At 43.4% G+C, this 19,861-nt stretch overlaps 1 protein-coding gene across 1 annotated transcript; it reads right to left on the bottom strand.

Moving 5' to 3' along the window:
- Positions 1-2,830: 2,830 nt before the first annotated feature.
- LOC138851030 (uncharacterized) lies at positions 2,831-19,060 on the bottom strand. Its single transcript, XM_070084922.1, has 2 exons — positions 18,150-19,060; positions 2,831-11,782 (listed from the first exon to the last, which is right to left on the bottom strand). The coding sequence occupies exon 2, from the start codon at positions 7,515-7,517 to the stop codon at positions 5,682-5,684; it is 1,836 nt and encodes a 611-aa protein (XP_069941023.1). The 5' UTR covers positions 7,518-11,782; positions 18,150-19,060; the 3' UTR covers positions 2,831-5,681.
- Positions 19,061-19,861: the final 801 nt, after the last annotated feature.

Below are 19,861 nucleotides of genomic sequence, written 5' to 3'. Positions count from 1 at the left end.
TGAGTAAAGGTTCCAATTTGCCCGATTAAATTGCCAGCGTGGGGTGCGAAGAGGTGGCGAATATGAAGGGGAAGTAAGAATGATTGGGAAATGATCACTGTCATGTAAGTCCGGGAGAACAGACCAAGTAAAGTCTAATGCGGCGGAGGAAGAGCAAACTGAGAGATCGATGCAAGAGAGAGTATGAGTCCGAGGATCAAAATGGGTGTGAGTACCTGTATTTAAAACATGGAGGGGGTGGGTGGCAAGAAAAGCCTCTAACTGAATTCCACGGGAATCACAGTGAGACCCTCCCCAGAGGAAATGGTGGGCATTAAAATCACCAAGTAACAGAATCGGTGGCGGTAATGACGAAACAAGGAAGGCAAAATCCGGAATAGATAATGCCCGAGAAGGAGAGAGATATAAAGAACAGAGCGTATACCACCTATGTAAGTGGATACGGGCTGCTGTGTAATGCAGCGAAGTATGAATAAATAGCTGATGGTACGGAATATCAGTGCGGAGAAGAAGGGCACTTTCATTAAAGGTCCCATCAGGAAAAGGATCTGAAGAATACAATAAATTATAGCCTGAGATGTGAGAAATAACAGCAGAGTGTAATTTTGGTTCCTGTAAGCAAACACCAACAGGGGCAAACTGGGAGAGTAACATCTGAAGCTCACCCCGATTACCCCTGAGGCCGCGTATATTCCACTGTAAAAAGGCCATGATTGGCAATGATAAAGATACTTGAAATCCGCAGGTAAGGGTTCCTACGGACTAGAAGGGTTAGAAAAGTCCACATGCGGAGGCAGTGGAAAATGTTCAAGCAGCGAAGGAACGGTGCGCTGTGAAGAAAGGAGTTGCGCAGATGGAGCAGAGGAGAGAGAAAGAGCGGAAGGTGGATCAGTGTCCATTGATGGTTTGGTCTCTGCAATATATTCAGAGATTGCTTCAAGTGTTTCGGAATTCAGAGATGTCGTATGGGAGACAATATTGGGAATGGTAGGGGGAGGATGAGTAAAGATTGGAACTGTATTGGACTGTACCAAGGTAGGGGGGGGCGAAAGGGTGGAGGGAACTGGAGAAGCGTGGCAGGGGACAGAAGAGACAGGAACCTGGGAGGTGGCAGAAGAGGAAGAAACTTGGGAGGGAACAGGGGAGGAAGGTACATTACGAGGAGGAGGGTGAACCTCTGCACTTGTAACTGAGCCAGTGAGAGGGGAAGAACTAGGGACAGAGACAGGGAGGGTAAAATGAGGAGGTGGAAGATGGGTAGGAGGTGTTACCGGACCTTTTTTTGACTTTTGAGAAGTAGAGGGACGATTGGGAAGAGGTGTCGTACGAGGTCTCGTCGATACTGAGGCTTGTAAGAGAGAACTCGAAGAAGCGAGATTAGACTGAGGCGTTGAAGTAGGGACGTCTGAGCCGAGGACAGCAAAAGGATTAGATACAGGAGTGATTATGGGAGAGGTAACCACAGAGGTGGGTGTAGAAGATGGGATACCAGAAGTGGGGGGACGTTTTGAAACACGGGAATAAGAAACACGTGGGAGTCTCCCTTGGAGGCGGAGATGAGAAACTGCCATGGCATAAGGGAGACCTTCTGTCTCTTTGAGGTAACGGATTTCCCGCTCGTTTAAATAGACCTGACAACGGCGAGAGTACGAAGGGTGAGCCTCATGACAGTTAAGGCAAGAGGGAGATCGATTGCAAGACGTATTAGAATGGTCATCGGCACCACAGACTGGGCATTCGGCGATAGATCTGCAATATTTCGCTGGATGGCCAAATCGCCAGCAATTTCTACACTGTTGTGGTGTAGGGATCACCTTTCGAACTTGTAACCGATGTCCTGCTATATAAACGGAGGATGGGAGTTCTCGGCTGTCAAAAGTTAAACGAGCCACATTGCTAGGGTATCGTCTCCGCCCACGGGCAGGAAGAACGTAAGTGTCTACCTTGAGGATTGGGAGATCTTGGAGTTCCAGCTGTTCTAGAATGTCGGTGCCACATGTCTGGAAATTTTGTTGAACTATGGTATGGGGCAGAATAACGGTACCACTACAAGAATTGAGGGAATGATGTTTTTCAAGGGTGACAGGAACAGTATCTATATGGGAAAGACGAGAGAGCTCACGAGCCTGGGTAGCATTCTGTACGGTAATGATGCGCGTACCGCTCTTAAGAGCATGAAAAGAAATATCTTTACCAACATGGCGTAGGAGTGCCTTGCCAATACTATGGTCAGAAAGATAGGCAGTAGAGGAAGTTGGTCGTAAAGTGAAGAATTTAGTCCACTGTTCAGTCTGAAACTGAGCGTGGAAAGGTAGTGAAGGACGTGTCGATCGTTTCTGAGAAGAACGAGAAGGTGAAGGTGGAGAAGTATCATCAGCAGGTAATTGTCGTTGACGTTTAGGCGTGGGACCAGAGTTGGTCCGACGTGGAACGGGTCGGCGATTTGAAAATTGCCGCACCGTAGAGGGAGAGGCCGGAAGCATAGTCAGAGGAGAGCGAAGGTCTGATAAATCGAAGGAGTCAGTCGAGGCCTCAGTACCTGAAGCGGGTGAGGAAACAGCACCGGCAATAGGTACAGAGGCATGAGGAATGTCTGAAGAGTGGTCCAAAGACGAGGCGGGGTCAGAACGAGGTGCGGTATCAAGAAGGGGCCCGGGGGTACCAGGTTCATGGACTAGGGCTGCCATGGTTAGGTTACTTCTTTCTTTTTGTTTTTAAGAAAAAAAAAGAAAGAAGAAAAGAAAATAAAAATAAAAAAAAAGAAAAAAAAAGGGGGGACCGGGGAGGGATAGTTCCTAGGAGGAATGAAAGGGCCAGAAATCTCCCTCCGCGCCCAAGAGGACTCGACACCGCTAGTAGCGCAGATGCAGCATGGAACCCGTGCCATACCCTACCCTTCATGCCAGTAAACCAGCAATCTGGGATAGCAACCTCACATCTGCCGAGCTACCTCGGTGGACAAAAGAGAGGGCGGCCGGATATCCGCCACAAAGCATACCTCCTTCAGCCACCACCCCCGGAATCCGAAAGGTGGCTTCCAGAGATACACCCGTCGCCCAAAAGACACCCAAAGCTACTCCGGGATACCGGAGAGGGATCGGGACATCCCTAGGCAATCCAGATTCCACGGCAAACTACGCCACCGCCAAGAAACCTCAACGGAATGGGATGGACCCCGGTGTCCTTTCCCCTACCTAGGAACTAGCGCGCCTGTGGGAGAAATCACGAAGGCTAAAAAGAGGAAGGGCAAAAGGGAGGGGTGAGGAGGAGGAGGAGGAATGGAAAAAGGGGAGGATGGGGAGGATGGGATAGGGGAGGGGAGAATGGGGGGTAATTAGGTTCGGTCTGAGGAAGAAGACCGACAGGGCTAATTCCTCAGACCAAGAGCCTCTTCACCACGCCAAGGAGCCCCCCTTGAAGAGGAGAGAAGGCCTAGAAACCTGACTATCACGTTCGGGGATACGGGAGCCAGAGAGATACAAAGGATGATCGGAGATGACAGAGCGTCTAGTGAAAGTAATCTGGTGAGTTTTGGTACTGGAAAATTTAAACCCATGCGTGGTGGCCCAAGTGGAAACACGGTCGACCACATGCTGGAGAGAAACGGCAATAAGATGGCAGTCAGCGCCTGCACAAGCAATAGCGAAGTCATCAACATAGAGTGATGACCAAATATTGGGTGGGAGAACAGAGGCCAAATCATTTATAGCAAGGAGAAAAAGCGTTGTGCTCATAACACATCCCTGAGGGACACCTTCAGCTTGGATGAAGTCTGGGGAAAGCACATTATTGACTTGAACACCGAAATATCTGTCGGTTAAAAAGGTCTTAAGGAAGGATGGGAGATTGCCTCGGAGGCCTAAGGAGTGGGCCTGGGCCAAAATATTATACCTCCAAGTTGTGTCATATGCCTTCTCAAGGTCAAAAAATATGGTAATAACTGAGTGATTATTCGCAAAGGCATTACGAACGTATGTATCCAAGCGTAGTAAGGGGTCTATGGTAGAACAGCCCTTACGAAAGCCATATTGACTAGCGGAGAGACTGTTGTCTCTAAATACCACATTAAACGTCGATTTACCAGACGTTCCATCACTTTGCAAACTGCACTAGTAAGAGCGATGGGACGATAGTGGGAGGCATCATGTCCTGTAGTACCTGGCTTGCGGAAGGGGAGAACAATGGCAGATTTCCACAACTGGGGAAGAACTCCTTGTGCCCAAATAAGATTGAAGAGGTGTAAGAGGACTACAAGGGCTGACTGATGTAAATGTTGTAACATACGAATATGAATGTCGTCAGGCCCAGCTGCCAATGATCGGCAAGCTGAGAGCATTGCCTCCAGTTCCTGAAATGTAAAAGGTACATTATACTGTTCTTCTCTGAGAGAAGAAAAGTCCAAGGGCACTAACTCTCTGGCAGACTTTGAGGAAAGAAACGAGGGGCATAGATGGAGCCCCCGGGAAATACGGACCAAATGAGTGCCAATTTCAATGGCAACGTCAAGAGGGTTTGCTACATCAACACCAGCGACCCGTAGAACAGGAGCCGGGTCAGGAGAGTATTTACCACTCAATTTCCTCACTTTTTTCCAGACTGCACTTATAGAGGAAGCAGAGGTGATGGTGAAAACAGTCTCGCCAGCAAGTGCGTTTAGTGTCACTGATGACACGGCGAGCGATCGCACGCTTCTGCTTAAAATCAAGAAGTCTCTCATCGGTTCTGCTGTACCGGTACCTGCCCCATGCAGCGCGTTTCAAACGTACTGCACGAGCACAAGCAGGAGACCACCAAGGCATGCACTTCTGAGAACGCCTGCCTGAGGTTTGGGGTATAGAATGAGAAGCTGCGGCATAAACTGACGTCGAGAAGAGGTGTAGGAGCTCATCAATGGAGGATGAAGAAGGAACCTCACTAAAAGCAGTGAGTTTCGAGTAAAGGTCCCAATTTGCCCGATCAAATTGCCAGCGAGGGCTACGGAAAGGTGGTGAATAGGAAGGTGAAGTAAGAATGATAGGAAAATGATCGCTGTCATGTAAATCCGATAGAACAGACCAGGTGAAGTCTAGTGCAGTGGAGGAAGAGCAGACTGATAGATCGATGCAAGAGAGAGTACGAGTACGAGGATCAAAATGGGTGGGAGTACCCGTATTTAAAACATAGAGGGGGTGAGAGGCGAGAAAAGCCTCCAACTAGATGCCACGTGAGTCACAATGAGACCCCCCCCAGAGGAAATGGTGGGCGTTGAAATCAAGTAACAGAAGTGTCGGTGGTAAGGATGAAACTAGTAAAGCAAAATCTGGGATAGAAAATGCTCGAGAAGGAGAGAGATATAAAGAACATATTGTATATCACTTATTCAAGTGGATACGGGCTGCAGTGTAATGCAGCGAGGTATGGACAAATAGTTGACAGTACGGAATATCATTGCGTAGAAGAAGAGCACTTTCATTAAAGGTCCCATCTGAGAAAGGATCCGAAGAATACAATAAATTATAGCCTGAGAGAGGTTTGAAAACAGCTGAGTGTAATTTTGGTTCTTGTAAGCAAGCACCAACAGGGAAAAACCTGGAAAGCAACAGCTGAAGCTCACCCCGATTACCCGAGGCCGCGGATATTCCACTGTAAATAGGCCATGATTGGCAATGAAGAAAATACCAGGAATCCGTAAGGAAGGGCACCTATGGACTAGAGGGGTTAGAAAAGTCAACGTGTGGTGGCATTGGAAGGCGTTCAAGTAGCGAAGGAACAGAGCGTTGCGAAGAGTGGAGTTGTGGAGATGGAGGAGAGGGAAGAGAAGGAACAGGAGGTGGATCAGTGTCCATTGAAGGTTTAGTCTCTGCAATATATTCTGAAATGGCTTCAAGTGTTTCTGAATTCAAAGATGTATGGGAGACAATATTGGAGGTAGGATGAGGAGAGTGAGTAAAGATTGGGGCAGTAATGGACTGTACCAAAGTAGGGGGGGACGAAAGAGTGTAGGGGACTGGAGAAGAAGTGTGGGAGGGGACAGAAGAGGCAGAAACCTGGGAGGTGGCAGAAGAGGGAGAAACTTGGGAGGGGACGAGGGTGGAAGGCATAGTACGAGGAGGAGGGTGAACCTCCACACTTGTAATAGAGCCAGATAGAGGGGAAGAACTAGGTACAGAGACTGGAAAGGTAAAGTGTGGAGGTGGAAGAAGGGAAGGAAGGGGCAACGAAGATTTGAGCACTGGGTTTTTTTTGGACTTCTGAGAAGTAGAGGGGCGATTGGTAGAAGGTGTCGTACGGGGTCTTGTCGATACCGGGGCTTGTGAGGAAGGACGTGAAGATGTGAGAACAGACTGAGTTGTAGTCGGGACGTCAGAGCCAAGGACAGCAAAATGATTAGATGCCTGAGTGGCTATGGGAGGGGTAACAACAGAGGAGGCTGCAGAAGATGGGACTCCAGGAGTGGGGGAACGTTTTGAAACACGAGAATAAGAAACACGGGGTAGTCTCCCTTGGAGGCGGAGATGAGTAACTGCCATAGCATAAGGGAGACCTTCTGCTTCTTTGAGGCAATGGATTTCACGCTCATTCAAGTAGACCTGGCAACGGCGAGAGTACGAAGGATGAGCCTCATTACAATTAAGGCAAGATAGAGGTTGACTGCAAGATGTATTAGAATGGTTGTCGGCACCACAGACTGGGCATTCGGCCATAGATCTGCAATATTTTACTGGGTGACCAAAACGCCAGCAAGTTCTACACTGTTGCGGTGTAGGGATCACCTTTCGAACTTGTAACCGATGACCCGCAACATATACAGAGGACGGGAGTTCTCGGCTGTCAAAAGTTAAACGAGCCACATTGCAAGGGTAACGTCTCCGCCCACGGGCAGGAAGGACATAAGTGTCTACTTTGAGGATTGGGAGATCCTGGAGTTCCAGCTGTTCAAGAATGTCATTGCCACATGACTGGAAATTCTGTTGGACTATGGTATGGGGCAGAATGACAGTACCACTACAAGAATTGAGAGAAAGATGTTTTTCAATAGTGATAGGAGTAGTATCGATATTCGAAAGGAGAGAAAGATCATGAGCTTGGGTAGCATTCTGGACAGTGACGATGCGCATACTGCTCTTGAGAGCATGAAATGAAATATCTCTACCAACATGACGCAGGAGCGCTTTGCCAATACTATGGTCAGAAAGGTAGGCAGAAGAAGAAGTCGGTCTTAAAGTAAAGAATTTAGTCCATTGTGTGGTCCGAAACTGAGCGTGGAGAGGGAGTGCATGAAGTGTCGGTCTTTTCCGAGTAGAATGGGAAGGTAACGAAGGAGCATCATCTGGAGATTGACGTTGGCGTTTAGGAGTAGGACCGGAGTTGGTCCGGCATGAAATGGGTGGGCGATTCGAAAATTGCCGAACCCTAGAGTGAGAAGCCGAAAGCATAGTCAAAGGAGAGTGGAGTTCAGACAAATCGAAGGAGTCAGTCGAAGCCCCGGTAACTGAAGCGGGTGAGGAAACAGCACCAGCAAGAGGTACAGGGGGCATCAGGAGTGTCCGAAGAGTGGTCTAAAAACAAGGCAGGGTCAGAATGGGGTGCAGTATCAAGAAGGGGCCCGGGGGTAGTGGGTTCATGGATTGGGTTCTCCATGGTTAGGTTACTCCTTTGCTTTTTGTTTTTAAGAAAAAAAAGGAAGATGAAAAGAAAATAAAAATAAAAAAAAGAATAAAAAATGGGGGGAGCGGGGAGGAATAGTTCCCAGGAGGAATGAAAGGGCCGGAAATCTCCCTCCGGGCCCAAGAGGACCTCAGCACCGCTAGTAGCGCAGATGCAGCATGGAACCCGTGCCATACCCTACCCTTCGTGCCAGTAAACCAGCAATCCGGGATAGCAACCTCAGAACTGCCAAGCTACCTCGGTGGACAAAAGAGAGGGTGGCCGGATATCCGCCACAAAGCATACCTCCTTCGGCCACCATCCCCAGAATCCGAAAGGTGGCTTCCAGAGATACACCCGTCACCCGAAAGACACCCAAAGCTACTCCGGGATACCGGAGAGGGATCGGGACATCCCCAGGCGATCCAGATTCCACGGCAAACTACACCACCGCCAAGAACCTCAACGGAATGGGATGGACCCCGGTATTCTTTCCCCTACCTAGGAACTAGCGAGCCTGTGGGAGAAATCCCAAAGGCCAAAAAGAGGAAGGGCAAAAGGGAGGGGTGGGGAAGAGGAGGAGGAAAGGAAAAAGGGGAGGATGGGATAGGGGAGGGGAAATTGGGGGGTAATTAGGTTCGGTCTGAGGAAGAAGACCGACAGGTCTAATTCCTCAGACCAATACAATCACACAAGAACACAAGCCTTGATGAATTTTGGAAAACAAACTACCAAGTCTTGGACATCAGGCTAAAAACTAGGTTGGCTGAGGAGATGATATTAGTCACCAAGGTATTTCAGGTCTTTGGTGAATATTAACCATTAGTCTCATTGTGGGCAGCAGCGCAAGCCACAGTTCTTGCTAAACAAGCTAAGTACAGAATTTTTGAACCCAACAAATATATAAAGCATTCTATTTTGCTATAATTGCAGAATGCACCTGCATATTGCAGGTTGTTTTCTTATATTTCAAGAGAAAATAACACACAGGTTTCTCTCAATTTATGAAGGTTTGCCTTATGTGCATTAGTTATGCCATGTCCTATTTCAATCAGTAATTCGATAAGTCTGAAATGCATTCTCTGTATGCTGATAGTGGTTACAAAATGTGTTACACAGAATGAAGTGATGATGGGCATGAAACCGACAGACTGCATAAAGCAAGAGACACCTGCTGTGCGGGTGGAGGTGGTAGCTAGACATTGTCATTGATAATGCCATGATTGCCAGTCAAGCTTATTAAGGTTGACTGGCACCTATTTTTTTTTCATGGCAGTCAGGGAACCTTTCTGATAGCACATTATAAATGGAGTGGAGGTAAGGAGGAGGGTAGGGGTCATCATAAGGAAGAGTGGAGGAAGAAGGCAAAGGTATTTTGATCACTAGGGCCTTGGACATCCAACAGGCTTATGAGAGAACAGGCAAGTGGGTTTCATGACATGACTTGACTTGTTGTTGGAGTTTGAGTAAATATTTATGAAGGAATTCAGGGAAACCAGTAAGCTGGACTAGAGTCCTGGAGGTGGGAAGCACTATGTCTGCACTTTAAACGTAGGGATGTTGAACTGTGATGCTAGCATGCTTATAGTCCGAGCGGCAGTGAAAGTGTTTCCTCTCTTTTCGGTCACCCTACCTCAGTGGGAGACAGACAATGTTATACACACACACACACACACACACACACACACACACACACACACACACACACACACACACACACACACACACACACACACACACACACACACACACACACACACACACAAATCAAAAAAATAAAAGCAGAATGGTGACCTATATTTGAAAAATACATTACATTATAGTGTAGTACAGCATTATCTACTGTATAAGGTAGAACTGGAGTATTTCAGCTAAAACCACTTGTGATGTATGTAATAGTGTTTATAGATTGTTTAAATAGGCCTCACTCAAAGTCACTGAAAGTCAAATATGGAGCCAAGCATAGTTAAGCAAGGTTTCCCTGTAATCATTTGCCAAACTTATGCTCACCATTAGTATAACTTTGCAAAAACAGATTGATCATGAATTATTTTCAACAGATAAATAATAACTAATGTATGCTAATCTTACCTATGTATACTTAGGAAGGATTAAGCTATACAGTATTTGATTACCTAAATTTTAGTAAGGGTAGGTTAGTTAGTTTTGGTACAAATTACAAATATCTGTATCATGTTAATATATACTACATCGCTAAATCACACGTTAAGACAATAGAGATATAAAAGCAGTATTGTGGAAATCTTTGATGTCATTTTTGCTTACATGGTAAACTATCTAATCACAAAGAGATCTTTTTGTGAAATGATAAAGCCTACTGTGTGAGTGACACATCAGTAAAGGCTTCATGTAAAAGCCTCTCTCTCTCTCTACCATCATTTTGGTATCTTAGACCAGACCATTACCTATGTGTTAGGATTTTTAAAAAATGGTAAAAACAGTAATATCTGGCTTGTCTGGTAACTGCCTAAAAACATGAAATACATATATATGTACACATAATCATATCAAAGAAATATAACAGCACTTTATAATCTCGTGTACAATCTGAAGATTAATTGTAGACATGGAATGATACGAAAAATTCGCCAATATTAATACTACTCAATTTTGGGCCGACAGTGATACCATCAAGATTAGCAGATACCAGTATTGATATCATCAAAATTAGCCAATGCCACAGATACCAATACTTTCGCACATCCCTAATTAATAGGATTTAAAAATATTGTTTCACACACCCATGTTTGTCTGATGAAGTTTCAAGGTTTCTGTTCTTTTATAAAATTGCTTCCTTAACACTCAAGTTAATAATGAAACCTTGACTTCAACAAATGGAACACAATAAAACAAGACCTAAAAATTTAGGAAGACTAGTAATCTGGAGTTTCATCTAAATTACTTTTTCAGCACACAAACTGTACACTTTAAATAGCATTTAAAACCTTTATTCTGGTAATACATTAGGAACAAAAAATGGCTTAGGCACTACAGTACATTATCCTGACATGTAATTCCTCAAAGCTTTAAATGCTTATCCAATACACAAACAAGTAATTCTCATAAGCATTTAAAGCTTCAATTCTGGTGGTACATTAAGAAAATGGTAAGAGGTATTACATTATCTTGACATGTAATTCCTCAAAAATATTCTAGTTTATATATCTATCTATATATATATTTTTTTTACAATAAACACTAATCATGCACGTACTGTATACCAACTGCTGTAAAATGTTATATTTTCTTTTGGAATATTTTAATGTTCATCTTACAAAAATTAAATAGTGTATAACTGAAGCCCTTGGCCTAAGATAGTGTTTGCATCTGTTAATGAGGTAGGAATTATTGACCTCACAACCTACAGGTAACAAAACATATTGACATGCCGAGAGTTGAAGCCGATAGCATGGGATAGCCAATGTTTAAAGCATATGAAAAATTCCACATCAGAGTAGCATGATACAAGAACAAGCTGCTAAAGACTTAAGTGCACAGAGGAGAAAACTACATACAGATTTGTGGTTTAGAGTTTAACCAGTAGTTCTGGCTTCCATTTTGATATTATAAATCATATTTATCTAAGCCATACACTATAAAAGATGTAACTGTATAATATTTATGGGTGGTACTCACATTAATGAAGAAACAAACGGATAGTCCAACTTCAGTATGTCACTTTAAATAATTTACATACGTACACAGTATAAAAATATCTTTACAAGGAAAGTTGTTTAAATATGTAGCTTATGTTTTAATTATGTATTCCTGTAAGCAAGTCAAAATTATAATTTTAACTAGTACAGTACATGCTATGTATAATACTCAAAAAGACTCCTCAGTTTCAAGCTTTTTCAAGCAAACAAAATTACACACACACACACACACACACACACACACACACACACACGCCAGCCCACGTGCACACACAAATAGAAATAAACATAAAAGAAAAATATATTCTATCACACTACATAGTCTCGCTCAGATCCTGGATCTTCAGTTGACTGGGAAGGCTGTGGAACTACCAAGGAAACTTGTGGTGGTGAATTGACAACATCAACAGCAATTTGCACAGGACCAGGAGGGGTCCCATGGGAAGATATACTCTGACTGCTTAATAAGCTTGAGTTATCTAGGGAAAAAAAAAAAAAAAGGATGCAACACTAAAGTCATTTAACATTTTCTTATAATCTACCTGTTTGATTTACTGCTCACTGCAGAGCATAATACCCAGAAAATTTAGGGTCCCAACCTATTATAAAAATCAGAATTGTGCAATAACCAAGTCACTTGCATCATTTAATGCCTAATTCCACATAGGATTTCCAATCTTCATGAATGCACTTACATATGAAATCTTCCCCAAACACTTATGACAAAGGCAGTGCTGGGTGTTGTTATCAAATTCAATGCTTTACATACAGATTTCCCTAATTTTATGTGGATTCACTATGGGTGAATTTGCTTACACGTGGCAACTCTATGCCTACTAGGAATTATCTACACACGGTAAAAATTCACTAATGCAAATGAAACAGGTGGTCACTGTTTTCATTCATATGTGATCAACAGAGGGAGGTACATGTACTACCATCCTGCTAAGCGAGTGTAAAATGAAAACCTGCAATAGTTTTACATGATGGTAGGATTGCTGGTGTCTTTTTTCTGCCTCATAAACAAGCAAGGTTTCAGGTATGCCTTGCTACTTCTACTTACACTTAGGTCACACTACACATGCATGTACAAGCATATATAAACACACCCCTCTGGGTTTTCTTCTATTTTCTTACTAGTTCTTGTTTATTTCTGCTTATCTCTATGGGGAAGTGAAACAGAATTCTTCCTCCGTAAGCCATGCGTGTTGTAAGAGGTAACTAAAATGCCAGGAGCAAAAGGCTAGTAACCCCTTCTCCTGTATACATTACTAAACTTCAAAAAAGAAACCTTTTTTTTTTTTTGGCCACCCATTGGTGGGATACAGCTGGTTTGTCAAAAGAAGTGATCATCTGAATATCTTGCAATTTTTTTTTTCAACAATTCGACCATTTCTCACCGAGGCAGGGTGACCCAAAAAGTAAGAAAATCCCCCAAAAAGAAAATATTTTCATCATAATTCAACACTATCACAACACACACACATAATCACCGTCTTCGCAGAGGTGCCCAGATACAACAGTTTAGAAGCATATATAAAGATATATAACATATCCCTCCAAACTGCCAATATCGTCAAACCACTCCTTGAAAGTGCAGGCACTGTACTTCCCATTTCCAGTACTCAAATCTGGCTATATAAAAATAACAAGTTTCCCTGAATCCCATCACTTAATTTTACCCTGCTCACACTCCTATACCTCGTCAAGTCCTTAAAACAATTTGTCTCCATTCACTACTATCTAACATGCTCTCACATGCTTGCTGGAAGTCCAAGCTCCTTGCCCACAAAACCACCTTTACCTCCTCCCTCCAACCTTTTCGAGGACGACCCCTATCCCGCCTTCCTTTCCCTACAGATTTGTACACTCTCCAAGTCATTCTACTTTGATCCATTCTCTCTAAATGACCAAACCATCTCAACAACCCCTCTTCAGCCCTATTCTCTGCCGAATTCTCTGTATAGTATTTACACCACGCATTGCCCTTAGACAGGACATCTCCACTGCCTCCAGCCGCCTCTTCGCTGCAGCATTTGCAACCCAAGCTTCACACCCATACAAGAGTGTTGGTACCACTATACTGTCGTACATTCCCTTTTTGCCTCACTGGATACCTCAACACACCACTCATCTTTTTCCCATCCGCTGACAAGTCAACTACCAAATATCTGAAAACATTCACTTCTTCCATACTCCCTCCCTCCAATGTGATATCCAATTTTTCATTATCTAAATCATTTGATACCCTCATCACCTTACTCTTATCTATCTTCACTTTCAACTTTCTACCTTTATACATCCCCCCAAACACATCCACTAACCTTTGCAACTTGTATATTAAACAATCATGGTGACATTACACATCCCTGTCTAAGACCTACATTTACCGGGAAGTAGTCTCCCTCTTGTTCTTCTTTATTTCTTCTTTGTCCATGGGGAAGTGGAAAAGAATCTTTCCCCCGTAAGCCATGCGTGTCGTATGAGGCGACTAAAATGCCGGGAGCAATGGGCTAGTAACCCCTTCTCCTGTAGAAATTTACTAAAAAAGAAAAGAAAAACTTTATAAAACTGGGATGCTTGAATGTGCGTGGATGTAGTGCGGATGACAAGAAACAGATGATTGCTGATGTTATGAATGAAAAGAAGTTGGATGTCCTGGCCCTAAGCGAAACAAAGCTGAAGGGGGTAGGTGAGTTTCGGTGGGGGGAAATAAATGGGATTAAATCTGGAGTATCTGAGAGAGTTAGAGCAAAGGAAGGGGTAGCAGTAATGTTGAAGGATCAGTTATGGAAGGAGAAAAGAGAATATGAATGTGTAAATTCAAGAATTATGTGGATTAAAGTAAAGGTTGGATGTGAAAAGTGGGTCATAATAAGCATGTATGTACCTGGAGAAGAGAGGAATGTAGAGGAGAGAGAGAGATTTTGGGAGATGTTAAGTGAAAGTATAGGAGCCTTTGAACCAAGTGAGAGAGTAATTGTGGTAGGGGATCTGAATGCTAAAGTAGGAGAAACTTTTAGAGAGGGTGTGGTAGGTAAGTTTGGGGTGCCAGGTGTAAATGATAATGGGAGCCCTTTGATTGAACTTAAAGACTGGTGAGTAGACTTCAGGATGTACATGTTTATAAAGGGGCCACAGATATATCAGATCACTTTCTAGTTGTAGCTACACTGAGAGTAAAAGGTAGATAGGATACAAGGAGAATAGAAGCATCAGGGAAGAGAGAGGTGAAGGTTTATAAACTAAAAGAGGAGGCAGTTAGGGTAAGATATAAACAGCTATTGGAGGATAGATGGGCTAATGAGAGCATAGGCAATGGGGTCGAAGAGGTATGTGGTAGGTTTAAAAATGTAGTGTAGGTTTAAAAATGTAGTGATAGAGTGTTCAGCAGAAGCTTGTGGTTACAGGAAAGTGGGTGCGGGAGGGAAGAGGAGTGATTGGTGGAATGATGATGTAAAGAGAGCAGTAAGGGAGAAAAAGTTAGCATATGAGAAGTTTTTACAAAATAGAAGTGATGCAAGGAGGGAAGAGTATATGGAGAAAAAGAGAGAGGTTAAGAGAGTGGTGAAGCAATGTAAAAAGAGAGCAAATGAGAGAGTGGGTGAGATGTTATCAACAAATTTTGTTGAAAATAAGATAAAGTTTTGGAGTGAGATTAACAAGTTAAGGAAGCCTAGAGAACAAATGGATTTGTCAGTTAAAAATAGAAGAGGAGAGTTATTAAATGGAGAGTTAGAGGTATTGGGAAGATGGAGGGAATATTTTGAGGAATTGTTAAATGTTGATGAAGATAGGGAAGCTGTGATTTCATGTACATGTATAGGGCAAGGAGGAATAACATCTTGTAGGAGTGAGGAAGAGCCAGTTGTGAGTGTGGGGGAAGTTCGTGAGGCAGTAGGTAAAATGAAAGGGGGTAAGGCAGCCAGGATTGATGGGATAAAGATAGAAATGTTAAAAGCAGGTGGGGATATAGTTTTGGAGTGGTTGGTGCAATTATTTAATAAATGTATGGAAGAGGGTAAGGTACCTAGGGATTGGCAGAGAGTATGCATAGTTCCTTTGTATAAAGGCAAAGGGGACAAAAGAGAGTGCAAAAATTATAGGGAGAGAAGTCTGTTGATTATAAACCATACCCCCGGCCGGGATTGAACCCGCGGGTTCAATCCCGGCCGGGGGTAGGGTTTGTTTGCAATCGTGTCATTACGATTTCTTAAGTCTGTTGAGTATACCTGGTAAAGTGAATGGTAGAGTTATTATTGAAAGAATTAAGAGTAAGACGGTAGGGGGTGTGTGGACCAGGTGTTTACAGTGAAACATATAAGTGAACAGTATTTAGATGAGGCTAAAGAGGTCTTTGTGGCATTTATGGATTTGGAAAAGGCGTATGACAGGGTGGATAGGGGGGCAATGTGGCAGATGTTGCAGGTGTATGGTGTAGGAGGTAGGTTACTGAAAGCAGTGAAGAGTTTTTACGAGGATAGTGAGGCTCAAGTTAGAGTATGTAGGAAAGAGGGAAATTATTTCCCAGTAAAAGTAGGCCTTAGACAAGGATGTGTGATGTCACCGTGGTTGTTTAATATATTTATAGATGGGGTTGTAAGAGAAGTAAATGCGAGGGTCTTGACAAGAGGCGTGGAGTTAAAAGATAAAGAATCACACACAAAGTGGGAGTTGTCACAGCTGCTCTTTGCTGATGACACTGTGCTCTTGGGAGATTCTGAAGAGAAGTTGCAGAGATTGGTGGATGAATTTGGTAGGGTGTGCAAAAGAAGAAAATTAAAGGTGAATACAGGAAAGAGTAAGGTTATGAGGATAACAAAAAGATTAGGTGATGAAAGATTGAATATCAGATTGGAGGGAGAGAGTATGGAGGAGGTGAATGTATTCAGATATTTGGGAGTGGACGTGTCAGCGGATGGGTCTATGAAAGATGAGGTGAATCATAGAATTGATGAGGGAAAAAGAGTGAGTGGTGCACTTAGGAGTCTGTGGAGACAAAACTTTGTCCTTGGAGGCAAAGAGGGGAATGTATGAGAGTATAGTTTTACCAACGCTCTTATATGGGTGAGAAGCATGGGTGATGAATGTTGCAGCGAGGAGAAGGCTGGAGGCAGTGGAGATGTCATGTCTGAGGGCAATGTGTGGTGTGAATATAATGCAGAGAATTCGTAGTTTGGAAGTTAGGAGGAGGTGCGGGATTACCAAAACTGTTGTCCAGAGGGCTGAGGAAGGGTTTTTGAGGTGGTTCGGACATGTAGAGAGAATGGAGCGAAACAGAATGACTTCAAGAGTGTATCAGTCTGTAGTGGAAGGAAGGCGGGGTAGGAGTCGGCCTAGGAAAGGTTGGAGAGAGGGGGTAAAGGAGGTTTTGTGTGCGAGGGGCTTGGACTTCCAGCAGGTATGCATGAGCGTGTTTGATAGGAGTGAATGGAGACAAATGGTTTTTAATACTTGACGTGCTGTTGGAGTGTGAGCAAAGTAACATTTATGAAGGGGTTCAGGGAAACCAGCAGGCCAGACTTGAGTCCTGGAGATGGGAAGTACAGTGCCTGCACTCTGAAGGAGGGGTGTTAATGTTGCAGTTTAAAAACTGTAGAGTAAAGCACCCTTCTGGCAAGACAGTGATGGAGTGAATGATGGTGAAAGTTTTTCTTTTTCGGGCCACCCTGCCTTGGTGGGAATCGGCCAGTGTGATAATAAAAAAAAAAAAAGTCTCCCTCTCTTCTACACACCCTAACCTGAGCCTCACTATCTTCATAAAACCTCTTTACAGCATTTAGTAACTTACTACCTATTCCATATACTTGCAACATCTGTCACATTGCTCCCCTATCCACTATCATGTCTTTTCTAAATCCATAAATGCAACGAAAACTTCCCTACCATTATCTTACTACTGCTCACATATGCTTCAATGTAAACACTTGATCTACACATCCCCTGCCCACTCTAAAGCCTCCTGGTTCATCTGAAATCCTAATCTCTCTCTTACCTCTAATTCTTTCAATAACCCTACTGTACACTTTTCCTGGTATACTCAGTAAACTTATTCCCCTATAATTTTTACAATCTCTTTTGTACCCCTTTTCCTTACCCCTCCCACACCTCCGTATGCCCTTGGATGGCGGCAAAACAGCTAACTGATGGCTGTGCCATTCTTGTAGGGTTGGATGGTTCTGTGATTTAAAGCACCATGTGGTTCTCGCTTACCATGAGGCAGGCCAGTACAACATGGGTTCGAATCCTTGGCTACCGCAGTGTTGTTACTGATTAATACCACTCGTCTGTGGTTACAATAATATATGTAGCTATGTTTACATAAACCCATGCAGCCGTCCCCACCACCGACGCTAACTTCCCCACCACCCGCACTGCCTTCCCCACCACCCTCATGCAAGTCACTTTGACTTTTTTTTGGAAGGATGATAATGGTGTGGGTTTTTATCACTATTACTGGTATCCTGGTCATTACTCTCTGTCACAAGCTTCTCAAAACCATTAGATTCATCTTCACTAACACATCAATTTGTGTTAGAACTATCACTTGGGAAGAGACGAGTCCCAATTCGCTGGAGAGTGAGGTGTTTCCTTACCACTTGGCTTGGTGACCAAGGCGCACTGAATTACCACTCCCACAATGCAATGTGGGTGCCCCGATTTTTTTTATACTGCGCACACTGACCACAAGGACCCGTTCTCTCACGTGTAGGACTACCAACTTTCTCCCACTCGATTTGAAGGCGCTAGAATTTTGGAGTATAATTATGGCACCGACCCTGGCTCTCAAGCCGTACATGTATGGCACCGACCCTGAAAGGGTTAAATATACAAATCAAAACCTACCTCTTATGCTGGCAGGTCTGGGAGAGTCATGAACAATGACACAAACAGTAGGTGACGACTCCTGTGATGGCTGGACATGCTCATCTTCACCTGCACTTTCTGCATCATCTGTTCCAGTGCACTCTACATGTGTTCTATCCTCTGTCAAAAGTGACAGCAAATAAATTTAACATTCGCTGTGTAAAGCATCATTTAGTGATCTACATTTCACAAGATTAAATTCTTAGGACAGATAAACACCAGTATTACCCTAAAATATATGCAAGGCAGACAGAGATGACCTCTAAAAATATAAAGGCTCTAGGAAGCCTAGGTCTCTTCTGAATAATCAGCCTAAATCAGTTGATCTACTACCATTAGACAGCTGTTTTCTTTCTTGTTCTCGTATATTTATCTTCAAAGACACTCATTACATTATTGATACTTTAAAATCAATTCAAATATAAATTATTTCCACGAAGAAGTGGAGAAGAATCCTTCCTCCATTAAGTCCTCACGTGAGTGTCATAAAAGGGGGGCTAAAATGCCAGGAGCAAGAGTGCTAGTAATCCCTTGTCCTATATAAATTACAAAATGTACCAAGAAAAAGCTTTACATTTCTTCTTCTTTTGGGTCACCCAGCCTCTGTGGGAGATGGCCAATGTGTTAAAAATAAAGCATTAAATTATTTACCCTTGCATCACAATAGTGCCAGATCATGATTAGGAAAGCCTTGACCTGACTATGAAAATACAAGGGTCATACAACACCTGAAGAATGAGAGGTAATCAGGTTTGAACCAAGGAATAGAATAGTTCTTAATTTCTTGGATCAACTGACCATTACAAGCATTAATACATTAAGGACCCTCCCTTGATTAAGAAAGCTGTCATTGAGTGAGAAACACTGCTCACCCTGACTGGGAGTCCAATCCTTACTTCTAATATGTTTAGAACTTGTCTATCTACTACTTTTTCCAACTTTTATACATCTCTGGCACTAATTTCCTCACAAAATACTGTGATATTTATTATTCAATACATATGTTATACCTCTCCAAAACTATGTATTCATTTTTTCATTAACACACCAACTGTTTCCCACAGAGGCAGGGTGACCCAAAAAAGAAGAAACACTTTCATCATTCACTCTGTCACTGTCTTGCCAGAGGTGCACCTACACTACAGTTAAAAAGCTGCAACATATCAACACCCCACCTTCAAAGTACAGGCACTGTACTTCCCACCTCCAGGACTCAAACCCAGCTTGCTGGTTTCTTCAAATCCCTTCATAAATGTTATTTTGCTCACATTCCAACAGCATATCAAGTCATAAAAATCATTTGTTTCCACTCGCTCCTATCTAACAAGCTCATTCACGTCTGCTGGAAATCCAAATCCCTTACACACAAAACCTCCTTTCCTCCCTCCAACCTTTCCTAGGCCAACCCCTACCCTGCCTTCCTTCCACTACAGATTTATACGCTCTCCAAGTCCCTATTTTGTTTCCTCTCTAAAAGTCCAAACCACCTCAATAACCCCTCCTCAGCCCTCTGGATAATACTTTTAGTAACCGTGCTCCTCTTCCTAATTTCCAAACTATGGATTGTTTGCATTATATTCACACCACATATTGCCCTCAGACATGCAATCTCCACTGCCTCCAGCCTTCTTGTTGCAACCTTCACCACTCATGCTTCACACCCATATAAGAGCATTGGTATAACTATACAT

Source organism: Cherax quadricarinatus, chromosome 14 (genome assembly GCF_038502225.1).
Source record: "Cherax quadricarinatus isolate ZL_2023a chromosome 14, ASM3850222v1, whole genome shotgun sequence".
NCBI lineage: Eukaryota > Metazoa > Arthropoda > Malacostraca > Decapoda > Parastacidae > Cherax > Cherax quadricarinatus.
Note: the sequence above shows the minus strand (reverse complement) of the source record. Positions and strands in the feature narration are given on the sequence as shown.